This window comes from Tauraco erythrolophus, chromosome Z (assembly GCF_009769465.1).
Source record: "Tauraco erythrolophus isolate bTauEry1 chromosome Z, bTauEry1.pri, whole genome shotgun sequence".
In the NCBI taxonomy this organism is placed as follows: domain Eukaryota; kingdom Metazoa; phylum Chordata; class Aves; order Musophagiformes; family Musophagidae; genus Tauraco; species Tauraco erythrolophus.
In genome coordinates, this window is record NC_141496.1 from 69,773,880 (window position 1) to 69,792,626 (window position 18,747).

Genomic DNA, 18,747 nt, shown 5'->3' on the forward strand with positions numbered 1-18,747 from the left:
GCGACACCACGAACGCGGGGGTCCGGCAGGGCGAAGAGAGCCGCAGCGACACGGTGTTCCGGAGCGCGGGCGGGGCCGCGCCGTGCCGGGCCGCCCTCCTCGGGAGGAGGGGAGAGCGCCGCCACCTGTGCCCGTCGGGGACAGCCCACCCCCGGTGGTATTTAGAGCAGCGCTGCGGGCGGTCTTGCTTTCAGGCGGGGCCGGGCAGCGGCGTCGTAGCGCCGGGAAGGGAGGCGGTATGGAGAACCCGGTGTTCGAGCCACCCAGCCCCGACCTGGGCCGCCAGCGCCAGGCGAGCCCTGCTGTGGCAGGTGCTGGCGCCTCGGCGGCCGAGGAGGGACCCTGCGGGTGGGGCCGCTGCACCCCTGAGGCTCTGCAGCCCTGCAACAACCCTGAGGGCTACCTGGCTGCCTATAGCCTGCTGGCCATCTTCCAAGGTAACCCGTCCCTGCCGCCGTGCTCTGAGCTGCAGGCCTGCTGCCCTCCACCCTGCCTTCCCTGTGGGATGCAGCCCTGCAGGCCGCCTGCTGCTCTAGGCATGTCTTCCTCTCCATCCGGGAGCTGCAGGGGAAGCCAGATGGGAGCCTGGGCTGGGCAAGGCAGGGGAAGAGCGATGGTGGTGTGGATGGTGGGTGCAGGGTTCCTGCCGTTGCTCGTTTGATGCTGGAGAGTGTCGGTAGTGGCTTCACTAGGGGAAGAAAGTGCCTTGGATAGGAAGTTGCTCATACAGCATTGCTTCACTCTATTCCTAATTTTCTTCTTTTCCTGCCTGTCTTTTTCACCACTGCTGAGTCTGTGATCCCATCATGCATTTATCTATACTGCATCCCCCTTGTTTACAGGGAAGTAGTGCTCAATATGTGCCTCAGAGATTGTGACGTATGAGCCAGGGAATAAAGCACATGATATAAACCAATAGATACAACTATAGTGGCCTAGCACGTACTTTGTCACTTGCCTGCCAATTGGAAAAGTACCTTGGCGTGGTTGGGTGGGACTTTGAGTAATTAGGATGGCTTTAAAAAATCTGGGTTTGTTCTGTGGATCCCAGTGCAGCCATCCTTCTAACACTTAACTAAGAGCTTAATTTATCTTTGAGGGGGAACCTGAAGTTTAGCTTGCTCTTAATTTCTGTTGTTCAGCTTCAGATATTCTTATCCATATTTTTGGTTTTCTGTAATAAGATTTGTTAGGGCCTTGGCAAGCCTCAGGCTTATAAAGTAATAACAGCTAAGGGGGAGGAGAAGCATTAGTGTAGCAAATGTGCAAACCTGAGGTTTGCAAGTCTTAAGATACTTGTCTGTCAAATGGAGCAATTGGATTAATGTTCAGAACCCTCTCGCTTTATTGGGCTAGCTAGAAAATAAAACTGTGTTTCCTGAGAAATTGTGAGGCTTTAAAACTCATATGTGTTTTTTGTGAAGAATGAGACTGTTATAGATGGGTGGGGCGAGATGTGGAAGAAGAGATTCAGTGCTAGAAGAACAGGCAGCCTATGCTGAAAACATGCAGGATATGGATGGCTGGAACCACACTGAGGTAATGGATGGTCTGTGGAGAGCTGAGCAGGAGGTTCTACTTAAAACCTAGAAGCATCTGACTGCTGCTTGTGTTGCTTGGAAAATCCTTAGAAGAAGCAATGAACTCTCAGTATGTGTTTCCATGAACTCTTTCTGATTTCAACTCGTTTAGAATCTGGTCTTTTCTTAGTACGTATGTGTTGTGTTGAAAAAAGAAATATCTAGAGACTTTTGGGCAGAGTCTGTTCTTCCTTGCTTATATTTGAAAGGCCATGCTACAGCTGGTAGGACTAGGAGGTGATTATTCTTGCAGTTGTCCAGCTGTTAGCTGAAACTTTTCTCTGATGTAGCAAAAAGAAACAGAGCAGTGGAAGAACTTCTTATATAACAGACTTCAATGGCAGCGGAATAGTAGAAGACTTTTAGATCCTGCATGTATATTTTTGTAGTTTAAGAATATGGACAAGCAACCAAAAATGCCCTGAATGTGGCACTGAAAAGTTTCAGATTGTGTTACACTGGATGGATCATTTTGAGTATTTCCAGCACTTCTAAATTTGCTATAGCAATATTTCTTACAATCAGTTTTATTGTGCTGATCTGATCATCTACCCAGCTGAATACTATATTCAGCATCATTTAAATTTTCATCTCTTATTAGTAGTGTGGATAGGCTCCCAATCATAAAAAGGTTTTGTATCATAAGAATATCTGCCCCCTTAGGATGATATGGGTGTTGGTTGTGCCACTTAACCAGGTTTTGGTCCTGTTATCTAACTGTAGGTGTATGCCAGACCTCAGAGAAGGTACCTATCTAATCTAGTTCAGATTTAGAGCCTTAATGTAAGGAAACTTCTGATGCTTGTTTTGAAAGCTAATGTAGGCATGACTGTTACAGGCCTTGTGGCAGTCTTAATGATGTGTTGTCTGGATTTTCTGAACAAGTACCTTTCCTTTGGCTAGGTCATAGAAAGGAAGTCAGGCACTGAAGACTCGAGTTGGAACTCTTTTTGAGGAGCAGAGGAAACAAGAATCATTTTTGGACAAATAATTCAGTGCTGCATGTGAAACTTTGCAAAAATATTCAGGTCTTGCAGCTTCAGAGTTTAGATAAACACGAAACACAACTGGATTTTGAATGTGTGTGAGCTACTGCTGTACTCTAGCTTTGGGTCTAATTATTTAATTTAATTTACCCTCCAAATTACAGAAACCGTCACTGAGGAAGATAAAATATACCTATTAAGCTTGCTAATGCTACAATACTTCTAGGAAAGTTTATTTCCTAATGCACTGAAGAAAAATGAAATAATCCTTAACACACTTTTGATGTATGTAAGTTGTTATACTAGACTTCTTACAGAATTGGTGAAGATAGTAGGTAATTATCTGCAGTGATGTGGTACGTGTGTAGATTTTTTTGTATGTGTGTGTCTAACTGAAGGTGTGTATTTATTAGGTTATCTGCTAGCTGCCCTAGAAAAGAAGTTATGGTTATCATTAGCACCTGAATTGCTGTATTTTAGTTTCTCGGAAGATTCCAGGTGAAACTTAACTCTTCATTTCTGGCTATTTCTGTTTCAAGTACATGTGAAACCTGTATTTCCAGAACAGAAAACACTTATTTGCATAGAACATAGTTACATGACTAATAGTGCTTTCTGCGTGGCGGAGTTGCATAAATGGATGATTTCATCTTGTAATACAATAACTGGATATATTGCAGTTCATAGCTGTAGTAGCAAACAAGGTAGAAGTTATCTCACTATTTTGAATACAAGAACTGTTTATTCCTCATATCAGTAGTAATTTTGGTAAACAAAACAACAACTACAATTTGAGACTAAATCTGATTCAATCTAATCCATTTGAAAAATTTGGATAGCACTCATATTTTATACCCTGATTAGATTTTTTTACTGGAAGGACTTTTTATTTTTGTGTTTTTTTTCTCCTTTTTTAATTGTCTGCAAACCACTGCTTTAAAGCCACCATACTGAGAACAACTGTAGAGCATGTTTTTTTTTTTGTTAAATGGATAAAGAAAAAATACTCTTGCTTTTTGTTAGAGCAAATTAAGTTGGTTTATGACTAATTTGGATTTTGTGAATCAGTACACACTGTACCTAAACTTCTAACAGATGTGGCAGGACAATAAGGCTTTGGATAAGAATAGTTAAAAAATAATTTCTGTACTAGTATTTAAGAGTTGAGATGTCTTTGTAGAATTTGGTTTTCAGATCAAGTTAATGTCAGCCAGGTTCCATCTTTCCTGAAGATACTTTAGTGGTTAATGCCTAGATAATGGCATTGGAGAAGTTACGCAGCCATTCATCACATCTCCATTTTTACAGATGAAATCTAATTATCCAATAAAATTAACTGCAAGGTTTGATGGCTTTTAGGATGTAAATTAATGGTGGCAACTTAAACTAGAGGTAAAAGACAATGTCTTCTAGTTCTGTAATCAACTTGCCACATAGCACACCTACTTCATGTGTATGTTTTAAGGCCTTAGTAAATGTTTGAAGTGCTGGCAAATGGGAAAGACTTGTTTGTTCATTCCTTCATGCTAGTATTGTTGTTTCGTCAGTGCTCCTTAAGAAAGCAGGCAAATATATAAGTAAAGTCAGTGGAGTATCACCTGAATACTTCTGTTAATCCCATATGAATTTAAGTATCGTAGTCAGACTGACAGGTGAAATTGTCATCCTTACTGAAGAGGTCATAGTAGGGTATTAGAAAATGAAGACTCTGCCAAGAGCTGCCTCCTTATAGAAAGCTGAAGTGTTTAGTTATGGTGGGGACTGCACTGATAAGAAAACAGCTGGTTGATCAGAGATTGAGTAATTTTTTTTAAATGTGCAGAGCACTCTGGGCAGGTCTGTTGAAGTTCAGCCTGTGTAGTTGCATTTCTGGATGGTGCAATGCTTGTTGAAAGCTACTTTAAACCCTCAGCCGTCTGTGCTTCTGTTCTGTTCTTGGAATGACAATTCAAACACAATTCTCTACTAACTGTGTTTGAATTTTAGAAAGAAGAAAGATAGCTGCAGGGCCTGTGTCGTAAAAGATGCCCATCAGTCATCTGAGAGGTTACAGAACTCTTAATCTTATTTGCAACTGTGACTCCAAGGCTTCCAAACTTGTTTCCAGGGTATATGTTTTATTATGGGCACAGTTTAATTAGACTACCATGAAGTTATCTGATACTGTTCGGAAGTACAGCTATTAATCTCACTTGTAATAGAATCCTATTCTGAGACTGTTAAAAGTAAAACTCCTGTAAGTTTAACTACTTGGTGTTTTATGTATAAACAGAATGTGAGGATGGGAGGTTCAAGCTAGTATCTACAAACAACACTTTTATCAACATGGACAGTGTGTATAACCATGCAGTGGCAATTGTAGCTTACTTGCTTCTACTTTTGGATCGGTTTTTTTTGTTTGCCTGTGCCTAAATAGGGCAGCTCATTCAAGGCCTTTTCCCCAGGTTGTCTCATACTTCTGCTTCAGGGAACTGTAAGATTCAGAGGGCAAACTTTTTTCCAGTTAAAGTAAATCACCTCAGTTGCTCTGAAATGGTTGCAAAGTATTTTTAAATAGCTTTACACTTTTTTATATTATAGCGAAGGATGTCTGTTCTCTTGTATCTACCCTTTGTCATGGCAGGGAGGAAATGGTGTTTGGCAGTCGTGAGCCCTGAACTTTCTTCAGGCGTAGCTTGTATTCTAATGCAAGTCATAATCTTGACTAATTTCCTTGTAATTTATGCAGTATTTTACGACACTATAGTGCATTCTGTTCGAAATCTGTCTGTGTTTCAAACTGAATCTGGAACCTTAATACGTGAACGGAGTTTGAGGCATGGTATTTTGCTGGCTCAGTGCTTGAGTGTTGAATCTTTAATGTCCATGGGAGAGAACAAAATTGAATCAGTCCTGTGCATTTCAGCTGGCTTAAGTTGACACTGTATCAATCCACTATGTACCTGGATTTTAAGGCTAATAAATACCTTAAAATGTAGCTTTGTAAATACATTCATGTTAACCTTTCCATCATACAGTGGTATGCTTACTCTGCAACTCAATCGAATTGAAGTATCTTTGACTAATTCTCTTTTGTGTTTTTTTGTAGGTATTGTGGTAAATGGCCTGATTAACATTAGTATTTCAACAATTGAGAAGCGTTATGAGTTGAACAGTTCCCTCACTGGCTTAATCTCTTCGAGCTATGACGTTGCTTTTTGTATATTGTCACTGTTTGTATCTTTCTTTGGAGAAAGGGGGCACAAACCACGATGGCTTGCTTTCTCAGCGTTTATGCTAGGATTGGGCTCACTTGTATTTTCCTTACCGCACTTCAGTAGTGGAAAATACCACTATGGAGCTAAACTTGAAGGTAAGCTTATCCTTATGTTTTTATATTGATTAAAAAAAAAATCTCTGTAGCGACTTGATGCAACTCTTAATTTGGTACAACATAGTTAATCTCTATCAAAGTCCTAAAAATAGACTATTGTCTCTAACACTGAAAATAGATGCTGTGAAATCCGTAAGTTCAAGAGCTGTCTCTGCACAGTAAACTTTCTTTTTCAGAAGAAATTTGAGAATCAGTATCAGTTTTTGCTCATAAGCAAATCTGAATAAAATGCTTTTTTGACTTGCATTCATGAATGGCATTAAAACTCACCTTGAGTGAAAAATGGTATTTTTTACTAGTGTTTCTTTGTAAATAGGAATGCAAGTTAGGTCAGTGATGTAGAGTAAATATTAAAGGAAAGCTCTTCAACTTAACGCCTTCTTGTTAAAAGGTGACTACATGTTGCAGTTCTTTTGGGTTTTGAACTATTAAAGGCATCTTGAGTTATTAACAAGTTTCACTAAGTTCTAAAATGTTGATTAAAACTTGTGAGTTTCTTAGAAATAAAGAAGGAACAAGCAGTGCTGGACCATACTGAACAAAGCAATACTGAAATTGTGGGAGCAACCAGTTCTCAGATCTTGCATATTTTTTCTCATAAAACAAGACTGTAAGTGCAGTGTGCTTAACACCAACTATTTCCATCTCAGCTTAGTGGCATGCCTGTAACCAATAAAGAAACATCCAGATAGCTTTAAAGCAGGATGACTTAATATTTTAGGATGGTCTTAATTGTTATTGCAGTGTTTAATCAGATTTATGCCTTCAATGACTAAGCATATTGGAGTGCTCACTAAAAAAATCAGTAGCTATTAAGCAATCTCATGGAAGATTCACAGTCTTCTGGCTGTTGATTCTCAAATTAGTGTTTTTTTAAGTGTGAATTATGTCACACACTTCCATGAGCTGTCCAGACATCGACCATTAGTTAAATAATTTTGGTAAGCTATTGTTCCCCATTTAATAAATGAGAATCTGAGGCAGAAGTTAATTGAACTTTTCACTGAAAAAGGCCAAAAAAACCCCGATTGTTCTGTGTTTGGAGGCTGTTAGTGGATGATTACTTGTTACCCCGTAGTAGAGGGGACAACAGCTTACTTGCTCCTGGCTCTGTTACAGTCCTATTCTGTGACAGTTTCAGTATTACTGTCCCTACTTCACTAGTATGGAAAGGAAGCTGAATTTAATTGAAAGACATTTCCAACCTGATTGTAGGTGTTTTTTTCTTGAAACAAGATACTGATAGGGTGGGAATGTGAAGCTAGATGACCGACTATTGGAACTGATCTCTCTCCTACCAGTTTTGGTTTACATCTCAAAGAATCTGTTCCTGTTTCATCAAACATCTGCCACTTTGTCCACCATTAGAGATGCTGTAGATGCTAATACTGTGTTAGGGCTCATGTTCTACATGGACTTTGGAAATCTAAAAACTATAAGGAAAACTTTAAATGGAATGTATGCTTTCTTCACCATGGTGTTGTAAGCTGACTGAATTTATGCTATTTTGACTGCTGTAATGCAGGTACCTATGCTGTGGTTGTGGTAAGCAGATTTAAGGATTTAAGCTAATTTACACAAAACATTAGTGAAGATAAATGAAAATAGAGTGCAGGGAATGTCTGCACCATGACAAACTCAATGTAAATCTGCAGGTGCTGTGCAATGGCATTCTTTAACAGTTAAGTCAACCACAGTACATGATTTTATAGGATGTCTATTTTAGCTAGTTCTGATGTTGATTAAGCATCTTAACTATACATTTAGTTGCAGAATGTAATAGCACCACACCCCAGAAAACCTTTCTTGTTGCTTATTTGTTTGGATGAACAGTTTATAAGGATTTTGATGTGTTGGAAGTAAACTCTTATTTGATGCTCTGTATTAAAATCTACCACCGAAGTTATTTTTGAACTGTTCTTAGTTGGTTATTTGATTATTTATGTTCACCTGTTACATATAAATACAGTGAGTTTCACCTGCAGGACAACTTCAAAGTATAGTTCAGTGCAGTATTTTGTATGGCTGCCAGGTGAATTGATAGATCTAGTCTGCAATACAAAATACATCTAGTCTCCAGTATAAGGCTTCCAGACTTCCTGGGATTTACTGTTTTACCTTGATATATTAATTTACTTTTATTCTGAGTATATACATACCCTACTATACAAAACTATTCCATTGGAAATATCCATCGTAACATGCTTTAGAAACAGTTTAATCTATTTCATATTGAAAGAGTAGCTAACCATTGATCTACCTATTTACAAAAAAGTTTAGCTACAGCAAACGCATCTTGTCTAATCTCCAGAAAGGCTTCAAACTCAAATTTGCAACCTAGATGTAACCCGCTATTTGTTCTGATAACTTTTTTTAGGTTACATAGGATTGTCAGTCTCAGCTGACTCTGATATTTGTAGTCAGGAGCTCCATCTAGTGGTATGTCTGTAATGAAACCGTTCTGTGCTTGATTACTGATAGTAAGTACGCAGGACTATAAAAGCACATCTGCACTTTTTAAACTTCTGTCTCAGATCTTACTGAGACATATTTAAATTCGTAAAAGATGCCTATCACAGCAAATGTGAAATGTAGGTCTTCAGTTGACACAAAGATAACTTTATTGTGAGGTCAGTCAAGTACTGGAAGAGATTACACAGAAAGACAGTGCAGTGTGTATCTCAGGGACTTTCAAGACCCTGCTGAGTAAAGTCCTGAGCAACTTGTTCTGTATTCCGTTTTGATACCATTTGAGTTAGGAGGTTGGGCTACATGACTCCATGATGTCTCTACCAACCTGAATTATTCCATGAGTCTCTTCAGAATGTGAATGGTGTCTTTGGAAAAAAGAAATATGCTTGTTAATAACAAGTCTAGCCATTTGAGTTGAAATGTATGTGGTGTGATTTGAGAAGAGGGAGGATGACCTGAACACATTTCTTCAGTTTTCTGTTCTATTGGAAAGTCAGGTGGTGGATAAGTCATTTAGTGTCTTGGAGTTAGTGAATCTTCTCAGGAGGGCATTAATTGATCTTCCTTTCCAGAACATGTGAAAGACAAAGACTGAAGAAAACTGTAGCATTTGGGTACTAATGGCAACAGAATTTGTATGATGCCAGCCTCTAATTTGACTCTTTTTTCTTGCACCATCAGTATGCCTAAGGCTTTTCTGCTGGTTTTGCTTGCTGAAGAGACTGTCTGATTAGTCAAATACTGGATAGTACTTCCATTCTTTACATGCTTGGTCTATTTCTCTGTACCACTTAGATATTCTGTAATACTGTAACATCTGTCTTTAGAAACTAAGAACTTAATCTTCATTCAGCATGTTCATTGAAGCTTTGAGTGACTTTCCCATTCAAGACTTAAAGCAGAGTCATTTTTTTTTAAGTTTAGAAAGGAATAAACACCAAGGTGTTCTTTATTTCTCACTTCTCACAACTCTTTAAAGTATTCCCTGTCCCCTCAAAAGAAAACCTGCACACATCCTGGCTGCAGTTTAAGATGTGAGTAAAACTAATCTTGACCTGTCTTCTTTGGCAGTTAGATTAATGTCGTGGGTTAGGTTGAAAACTTCCTCCCCCCCCACACACAGCCGGTCACTCCCCCTCCCCCACCCCCAGGAATGAGGGAGAGAATTAAGGGATAAATGGGAAACCCGTGGGTTGAGATAAGAGTGATTTAATACAGATGATTTAGTACAGTATAGATGCTCACCACCCCCTCGTATGCGAAGCCTGTCTCGTCCCGAAAACTGCAAATCCCGGACGAACGCGAGGCCCTGAAATAGAGAGGGGCAGAGAGAGAGAGAGAGAGAAAAGAAAGAAAAAAACAGCAGAGCAACAGCGCAGCAAGCACAAAAGAGCAAAAGCCCCTCTTCCTGGCTGACTCTCACCTTTATACTGGGCATGACGCTGCATGATATGGAATACTAATTGGCCAGTTTGGCCCTCAGTCTTAAGTTCCACACAAATCACAAGGGGAATCGTGTCCCCCTTGTCCCAACTATGCTCCCCCCTTATCCTGCCATGCTTCTGCACTCCGGCACACTGAAAAGTCCTTGGCAGCTTGCTATCAGCGTTCTTCTCAGAGTGAGCCTCTGAGTAAAACCAAAACACGGAGCTCTTCTGGCTGTTAAAAAAAACCTCTGTCCTAGCTAAAACTAGGACAATTAATTATGTCCCAGTTGGTTCCACCTTCTTGGCTAGTAGCATTAGATATTTGGGAATATTTTGGCCTTTACATAACTTGAATTCAAGTACATATGTTAGATTAAAGCATGGAAGAAGGTTTGTAATGACTTACTCTTGGATGGTGTTGCCTTTAATGCAGTTCTGCTCCTTAAAATGTGGTTCTAATCCACTGACTTTTGGAAGGGGAGACAAGTCTAATGAGAAAAGGTAGTTAAAAATGGTCAACCACCCATCTTAAACTTCTTCCACATCTTTGTTTGTCTCTGACTTTCTTGATCATGTAAAAGCCAGTGCCTTTTCTCTCTACCATTCTTTTGACAGCAGCAAACAGGCTTGTGGATCTCATCCAGGTTAGATTTAACTAGTATCACTTTACCAATCTGCTTAAACCTTCAACTGGTACAAGCAGGGGATGACACAAATGGCTGAGGTAGAGAGTAAACTGTTCAATGGCAGTTTTGACTTTTTGACTGGTTTCAGCTAATCTTACAGTATTGTGGATTCGTCTTCGCTTTTAAAATGTTTCTTGGAAACATGAAATATGGTCCATGACTCCACTCACTTTTTTTTTCTTTAAAAAAAGAAGTCTGAAGGCCTGATAGGTGAGGCAAGTAAAAGTATTATAATTGTATTAAATTACATATTGATGGTTCTCTTAATTTTTTTTTAGTTAGACCTGATTATGTGGTTCTGAAAACAAACTTTTGTGATCAGCTCTCTCATTTCAGTGTCAGGATAAATTTCCTAGGGCATATAAATTGAAGATATAGAAAACTGAAGGAGAGAGTCTGTAATCAATTAGTTACACAATGGCACAAGCTTTTAGATTGACATGAACTGAGACATTGAGGGTAGGGATGGGGATTCATGAGGAACCACTGTCTGCCAGTCTGATTGCCATTACCATATGTAATCTACTTATTTCATGAAGCTGTTTCTAGATCTCAAATTAGGCTACACTTTCGTAATTTAACGTAGTTCAAGGCATTTGCTTGCTCTGATTACTTGTTTTCTGATGTGTATGATTTAATAAGATACTATTATTTGTGTACTACAATAAAATAACTAGCTAAATGCTGGTTTAGACTTGCCCAATAGCTATTAGAGGCTAACTTATAACTACAGATATGTTCTATATATGTGCAATACATGAATATGTACATTAACAAGATATTGTAGGATGTGATGTCCTTCTATACTCAGTTTTAGATTCTGTGTGTGTAAGTAGTACAAAGTTAACCTGATGTGATAGTTTGATGGGGGGGGGGTGTTCTGGTGGCAGGGGAGGGGATTTGCTCCCTGTGCCACCAGATCTGAGTCCCATCCCCCCCGGGGAGGGTTGCGTCAAATTGTCAAATCGGCGCCTCTGCGAATTGCCCTATTTAAGTTGAGACAAAGGGACGGGAAAGGGTCTTTTTGCTCAGGAGTGAGGAGAGGGGAGAAGGGCGCTGCCCTGGCTCCCGGCTGGGCGGCCGCTCGGGCCGGGGCCGGCGCCATGTGCTCAAGATGGCGCTGGGGGGGCCGCATGGGGGGCTCGGGAAGCGCCTCGCTCCCGGGGTGCCCGCCGGGCCGAGCTCCTCCAGAGAGGATTAAGATCTAAGAGAACAACCACAACGACCAGGTCAGTCAAGATGGAGCAGGAGGAGGGGTACTGGAGCTGAAGTTTTGCCTTGCAAATCGGTGTGAAGATGGCAGGCGGCCCCCCTGCAGCCAGGGTGTACTCGGGAGAGCAGTGTATTCGCAGCCCGTGGAGAAACACACGTCGGAGAAGAGATGCCTGAGCCCAGGAGAGGTCGTGGAGCAGGGGATGCGCGACCAGGTACTGTTAATAATGGGCATGGAATGCACGACGAGGTCGTGGAGGCATCTGGAGTCCGTGGGACGACCCACGCCGACGTGAGTGGCAGCAGCTCCCTAAGAGGCCGAGACTGGTAAAGCCCAAACTGGTGCGATCCATGGGGAAGGATTGCAATCCTGCGCGCAGGACTTATGCTGGAAAAGTTTGGGGATTTTTTCCTCGTAAGTAGGGGATCCACCGAAGCAAGGGAAAAATAGTGTAAGGACTCCTCCTCCTTTAAGTAAGGAGCGGCAGTTAACATGGATGAACTGACCTGCACTCCCCATTCCCTGTCCCCCTGCGCCACCGGGGGGGGGTAGAGCCAGGAACGAAAGGAAATAGGGGGTGGGATGGTGTTTTAAGATCTGGCCTTGTTTTCTCTTTCTCCTCTCAAGTAACCGGTTTTGTTCCCTGTGTCTCTTGTTAAGTAACTGTTAATAAATTGTTTTGTTTTATGAAGAAAGCCTGAGTCATGTTTTGCCCGGGACCGTGGTTGGTGGGTGCTCCCTCTCTGTTCTTGTCTCGACCCTCAGTCCAAAAACCACGACGCCTGATTTAAGACTTAATTTCCTGCAGAAAAGAGGAATATTGCTAAGGAAAGCAGATTGAGAATAAATGAAAAATATACTCTAAAAACTTTAATTTTCAGTGTAGTGATTTATAATAAAATGTTCCCCATGTGGCTTCAGTGTAGCATTAAAATGAGGATTCTTCCTAAGTGGAAAGGAAGGAGAATTTTAATGACTCCTTCTCTTGAAGTGAGGTTTTCCTGTCACTCTACATTGGCCAGTTTCTGTGTGACTGCACTGAATCAGCTGTTGTGTGCTATATGACTCCATCACTGCTATGGTGCTGTTCCTTCTGGAGAAAGGCATGATGAAACCTGTGGTTGCATTTATGGTAACATTAATGTAGACCGTTCTCTTTAAATATCTGCTGTGTGGCAAGTACTTCCTTGTGATTTATGTCCTGTGAGCCCAAAGTGTGGACAAGCTTGCCGTTTATTTTCTTAAGTAAAAAGTGTTCTTGAATGTATAAAGGACCTGAGAAAAACAATGTAACTTTGTAGCAAGGTATTGAGAATTAATCAGTCTATTCATTTGATCTGAAGCATGCTTTCATGTATTTGCTCAGTCTGGCTTGTTTCCACTGAACTTTCTGCCTTCCCTTTCTTCCTTAGGGTTGTATGCTTTTTTTGTGGAAAAATCTGGAAGTAACCACGGTCCTCTTCTTGACTTTGTCACTTGGGACTGTCTCCTACTAAAAGTGCAGTGATAGCAGGAGGAAGGAGAAGAGAAAAGATAGTCCCTGTCTTCACTTCCTCTTTTCCCTGCTCATACTGCCAAACATGACAGGAGCAGGCACAACCTTAGGCTGTTCCTCCTCTGTTCTTCTCTTTGTTTGTGGACAAGTACTGGGGCTTTACATTAATTTCTCATTCTGGAGATATGACAGTGTTTGGTCTGAGAGACAGTGGTGTGTTTTTTTGAAGTGTTGGTGTGGGGTTTTTTTTGTGTTTTTGTGTGGTTTTTATTTTAAGGAAATGCTCTTGAAAAGTGTATGAGAGGGAAGGATTATCTTTACTTGTGACTGATGACTGCACTTTCCTCTCCAGGAGCCCTCAGATTGTTCAGGCTGCTCTGTCACTTAAGAATGGAAGCTGTTGTTAGTGCTCCTCAGAATCATTACAATGTACAAGAACAAAATGAGGTGTCTGTTCCCTATGAGTGTTCACTAACCTGTTGAATGACCATTTGACAGATTTTTGCATACATCTGGTCAATAATGCTTTCAACAAGCCAGACATTTCATCCATCAATTTCATCCATCTTTCCTTCCTGGTAAGGAAACAAAAAACAAGCCATGATAGTATTTCTTTTGGGGGATGCATCACAGAAGGTTAGGGCACTGTCATAAGATGTATTAGTAGACATGAAAATTAAAATGGGAGCCTGGCACTAACAGCACTTTGTATGTAGTTTAGCTTTCAGTACAGGCTTTTCTTCATTTTCACTGTGATGAGCTGGATAACAGAATTTTAAAGTCTTGTTGTCTTTGTCTTTCAGACACGTGCCAAATTCCAGGAACAAGCTCTGTTAACTTCACTTGCAGTGCCAGCACAAAGTCTTCACTTCACAACTATCTATATGTCTTTATTCTGGGACAGCTGCTTCTGGGAGTTGGAGGAACTCCACTATATACTTTGGGGACAGCTTTTATTGATGATAGTGTCCCAAAACACAAGTCTTCGCTTTATATAGGTAACTTTTCAAACTGTTTGTAACACATTGTCTGGATAGATCGTAGACTACAATGCCTTAAAAATGCTTTTATGAATCCCTCTTAATTAAATCAATTTTGTTTACTTATGTGCATAAAGTGTTTCAAGATAAGTTACTGTGCAAGTTAGGTATTAGTTTGCTACAAGTGTCAAGTCTTTAGCTATTTTGCATGGTAAAGCTACTTTGTGCACCTCTCCTGGTGTGTTTTCATGTCAGTAACTGAAGGTGATTAAGTGGTTAATGTAGGCTGCCTATTAATTGAATAAGTTGTAGCAAAAATTTCACAGGTATTGAAAATTACTGTATGTCAGATCAGTAGCTACATCTTCCTGTATCCTTTAACAGTTTTATTTATTTACCTTCTAACAGTAGGCTGTCCTCTCAGTGCAGGGACATTCCTGTGCATCATGTGATCAATGCAGTTCACTAGCCACATACAAATTTGGCACTTCAGGAGGAAGTATCTTTCTTAATTGAAAGTAAAGGGATTGCCTAGAAACATGGTTAATGTGTTTGTCTTGCTGTGAGGCTGTTTGAAAGCTAAGGAATACTAATTTTTAGCAGTGTTTTTAATCTTTCCAGTCAATATTCCCTGGGTTATGTGCATTTTTACTGCCAAAAATGTTTTCTATGGGTGTGAAGATATTTGCTATTTTCCCCATTTTAGGTGTAAGCTGATAAAAGTATGTTAGCTAAACAGGTAACTCACAGGAGAAATTTAAAGCATCTTAGGTTCCTGGACTGTTTTACAGACTAATATTTTAGGGAGCAAAATTGAAATCATCATCTCTTTGCATACAATTCATGCTGAATTGTTCCAGGCAAAATGCTTAATTTGATGCCAACAAATAGAATAGTTGCATATGTTCAGTTTTAAATTACAGAGACAGCTTTTATTTTTACTTTTCCTTTATACAGAGAGATAATATTATTACACTTTTTGAGGCCAGTGACATATATAGAGCAGAATTAGGGCTGTCTGCATGATTAGGAGATCAAGAAGTGACCTGGAAGCTCAGGAGGATGGTGTCAGTGTTCATACTTATGAAAACATAAGACCGATACAAGAAATAAGTGCTTGTGCAATCTTCAGACAACTGCTGAGTTCAGAAGAACAGTGTCTTCTGCCTAATATAACAAAACTAGAAGGCAAATGAGTGGACAGGTAGCAATATGTTAAACTTTAATTCTTTTTCTTGCTTTTATGCAATGTATTGAGGATTTAAAATATGTTGCTTTGCCTAATGCAAGAAGACTTGTGCAAGGCAGCAAAAAAACCCCTAAAACTTTCTACCATTGTCTGTAAATAGCTGCTAGTATCTTAGACTATAAGCTTGCAACCTATAAGGTGGTAGTTTCTTTCTCTTCTGAACCTGGGTGTGTTGTCATTAGGACTGTTCTTTTACTGAACTGAGGCATCTAAATCTAAAGCCAATAAAAAGTTAAGCAATTCCAAATGGTGGTTTAAACTGAATGGTCTGTAGGAGGAAATAGGCCCCTTGCAAGCTAGGGTTTAAAGTCCTGTAGAACGAACAAGGACTTAACTCAAAGATCCTATGAGCATGTAATTTTTTCCAGAAAACAGGAAAACCTGGCATATGTCAACTCAATATTTATGTTGACTTACTTGAGTGTCTCCTTCTGAGTCTCTTGCCCCATCTTGTACCCTTCTCCCCACCCCTGCCAAATCATTCATTCTTGCTGTCTAGTTGAAATAATACTAGATACTCAGGATCCAGGCACTTTGGAAACAAATGAGAAATCCAGATTCTTCAACCTGGGGAAAAGCACAGAATATCAGCAATAAGGATGCATGCGTTACCAATTATTTAGACAGATCTGGTTACTATTATTTGCAAGCCTTTATCTGCAGAGACGGTGCTCCTGCCAGCGGTGCTAAAGTGCCACAGAAATCTGTCTGGTAAGCCAGGGAGGTTACTGTGACATTGAGCAAATCTTGTCCTAAGGCCAAAAAATAAAAAAGTAGACCTAAGAGTGTTCTTTAGTAGGATATGAATACACCTGTGACTTTGTGTGCTTGGTAGTTTGTTTTTTTTAGAACTGTCATGAGCTGTTAAGAGCCCTGGCTTTGTATTTTAAGGCTTATATCAATAAATGGAAATGTATATGACTTAGTTCTCAATGAACTCAAGTGGCAGATATTATTCCAGTCAAAATTTTTAGCAAAATCCTGGCTTCTGGTCTTGGCAGATCTAAAAACCAGCTTAAGACTCAAAATAAAAATGTAAATATGTAGATTCTTAAAGATTGTGAGCACGTACAATTAGCAGCTGATGCTTGTGGCAACCTCACTTCAAAAACTTTTTCACAAGATGTGCAAAAGGCAAACTGATAATGCATAAAGATACTGTCAGTGAAGTGTCTTTTGCTGAACCTCTGAGTTGCAGCTTTTAGTGAGAGCTGCACACTTCTTTGTTGAGGGACAAGGACAGATTTTGTTTTCTGCAGGCTATAGTCAAAGTAATGTCAGTGAAAGAACAGGTTGAATTACAGAAACCGTTTGGTCTGCAGTTGACTTATATCTTTAAAAAGAAAGCTTTAAAAACGTATGGTGAATTTGATGTATTTTCTCTTCTAGGAATTGGGTATGCCATGTCACTGCTGGGTCCTGCTATTGGCTATGTCTTAGGAGGGCAGCTACTTAATATTTATATTGATATCCAGATCCCAGAAAGGCAAGACACAACTTAGTCTTTTGCTTTCTATTTTCTTTTCCTAATAATTTTTACTCAAATCTCCAGCTTTTCTCCATTTGAGGAGGAAAAATTGAGTAATTTTGTTTGGCAAATACTGCATTTTCAAGAACTTCTTTAACTTAGTAAAAAGTTGAATTCACAGGGGCTTCTAGCAAGTGAGTTAGTTCCCACAGTGAGTAGTCAGTCCATTGTGTGTGAAAGTTTCTCTGTAGTGCAAATACTTAGTTTTAGCTTTTTGAGATATTAGCTATTCTAAAGCTGCTTAACAAAAAATGCTTTGTTTTGATTAGTTGCTCTTTTAGGGTTATATTGCAACTATTGATTTCTTGTGCACAAAGTTTCACTGAGGTGGGATATGAGGGGTAGGATACTGCCACTTACCTCCTGGGGAAGAGCTCACTAGAAAATATACTAATTGAGTAATGGTCCACTATTCAAAAAAATGTTTTTAATTGTACTACTGTCCAAACCAACAACTTTATTTACACTTTTATTTCCTGTGCTTTAGGGACTCGCATCAGTGCAATGGCATTCTGAACTTCTGTATTGGCTTTCACATAATTAATTGATTATGAAGATTCTTTCTAAAAACAGCTTTTTCAGTATCTTAATAATGCTACAGGTTCTTGAAAAACAGGGCCAGATAGTGGCCTTTAAATTAGAATGAATTTGACTAATGAATTGAAAGCTCTATTTGATAGCATGCAGTTATTATAGTAGAGCTGATGAACGTGCTTTAAACAAGCAAACAATGAATTTAATAGGTATAGAAAACAAGCAAATGATAATATTCAAAGGCTTTCTGTTAAATTAGTATTAAAAAAAAATCCAGCTCAATCATATCTGAAATTGCTGATTTGATTTCATGAATGGTAAACCTGCTTTTTCTAAATTATTTTTCCAGTACAAAGATGGATCAAGATGACCCACGTTGGCTTGGAGCATGGTGGATACCATTTCTTGCATGCTTTTTTTCAATTTGGCTTCTTATCATACCCTTCTCATGCTTTCCAAAACACTTACCAGGTAAATGTTTAGCAATAATGGGTTACTTTAGAAGAGAGTTTTGTCTATATTTGTGAGTGCTGGGCTGGGTGATTGATTTCTCTTTGATTCTGTTTCTCAGTTAACTGTCTTTGGCTAAAACCTGTTAATAAATACCGTGTTTCTAATACGCAGTCTTTGAAACAAGGCAAATGGGCTAGAGGGAGGATCTTGTGTATGTAATGAGGTATGGTAGGTCTGGAAACAGGCAGAGCATGGAAACTGATGATCAAAGTTTGGAAGATGCTTGCAGCTAAGCACCCAGGACTGCACATAAAGCTTCTATGTTAACCCACCAGGAAACATAAGGAAATTAAATTGACTTAACTCATGTATAGTTGTCTTTGACTCTATTGCCTTGTTGGTTTAGGTGGAATAATACAGCATGAATCAAAGTACCCCAGAGCAGTCTTCAAAAAAGAATAACTTTAATATAACTTCTATTCAGGCAGGTATTACCTAGAAGTCCTTTGGAAGAGCATCTAAAGGAACTTACTGTGCTTATGTGGAAAGAGAAGGGATGAAGGAAAGAAACAATGAAGTAGGGAACTAGGGGGAATGTAAGGACAATTAAAAAAAAAGGAAAGAAAAATTGAATAAGCTTCAGAATAGCCTGAAATTCTTAAGATATCCCTGATAGTATCTTTTTACAGTCAAGGCCTTCCAATGGAAGCGTGATGCTTTCAGCTAAATTCTTCTTTCTGCAGCAATACATTACTGATCTTTTTATGGATC

At 39.6% G+C, this 18,747-nt stretch overlaps 1 protein-coding gene across 1 annotated transcript in view; it reads left to right on the forward strand.

Annotated features, from left to right (window-relative positions):
- Positions 1 to 232: 232 nt before the first annotated feature.
- Positions 233 to 18,747, forward strand: part of SLCO4C1 (solute carrier organic anion transporter family member 4C1) — a 32,641-nt gene continuing 14,126 nt past the window's right edge. The window contains exons 1-5 of the mRNA XM_086629901.1: positions 233 to 437; positions 5,655 to 5,918; positions 14,036 to 14,230; positions 16,851 to 16,947; positions 17,873 to 17,994. Coding sequence (XP_086486027.1) covers positions 239 to 437; positions 5,655 to 5,918; positions 14,036 to 14,230; positions 16,851 to 16,947; positions 17,873 to 17,994 — 877 coding nt within the window. The 5' untranslated portion in view covers positions 233 to 238. The remainder of the gene's footprint in view (positions 438 to 5,654; positions 5,919 to 14,035; positions 14,231 to 16,850; positions 16,948 to 17,872; positions 17,995 to 18,747) is intronic.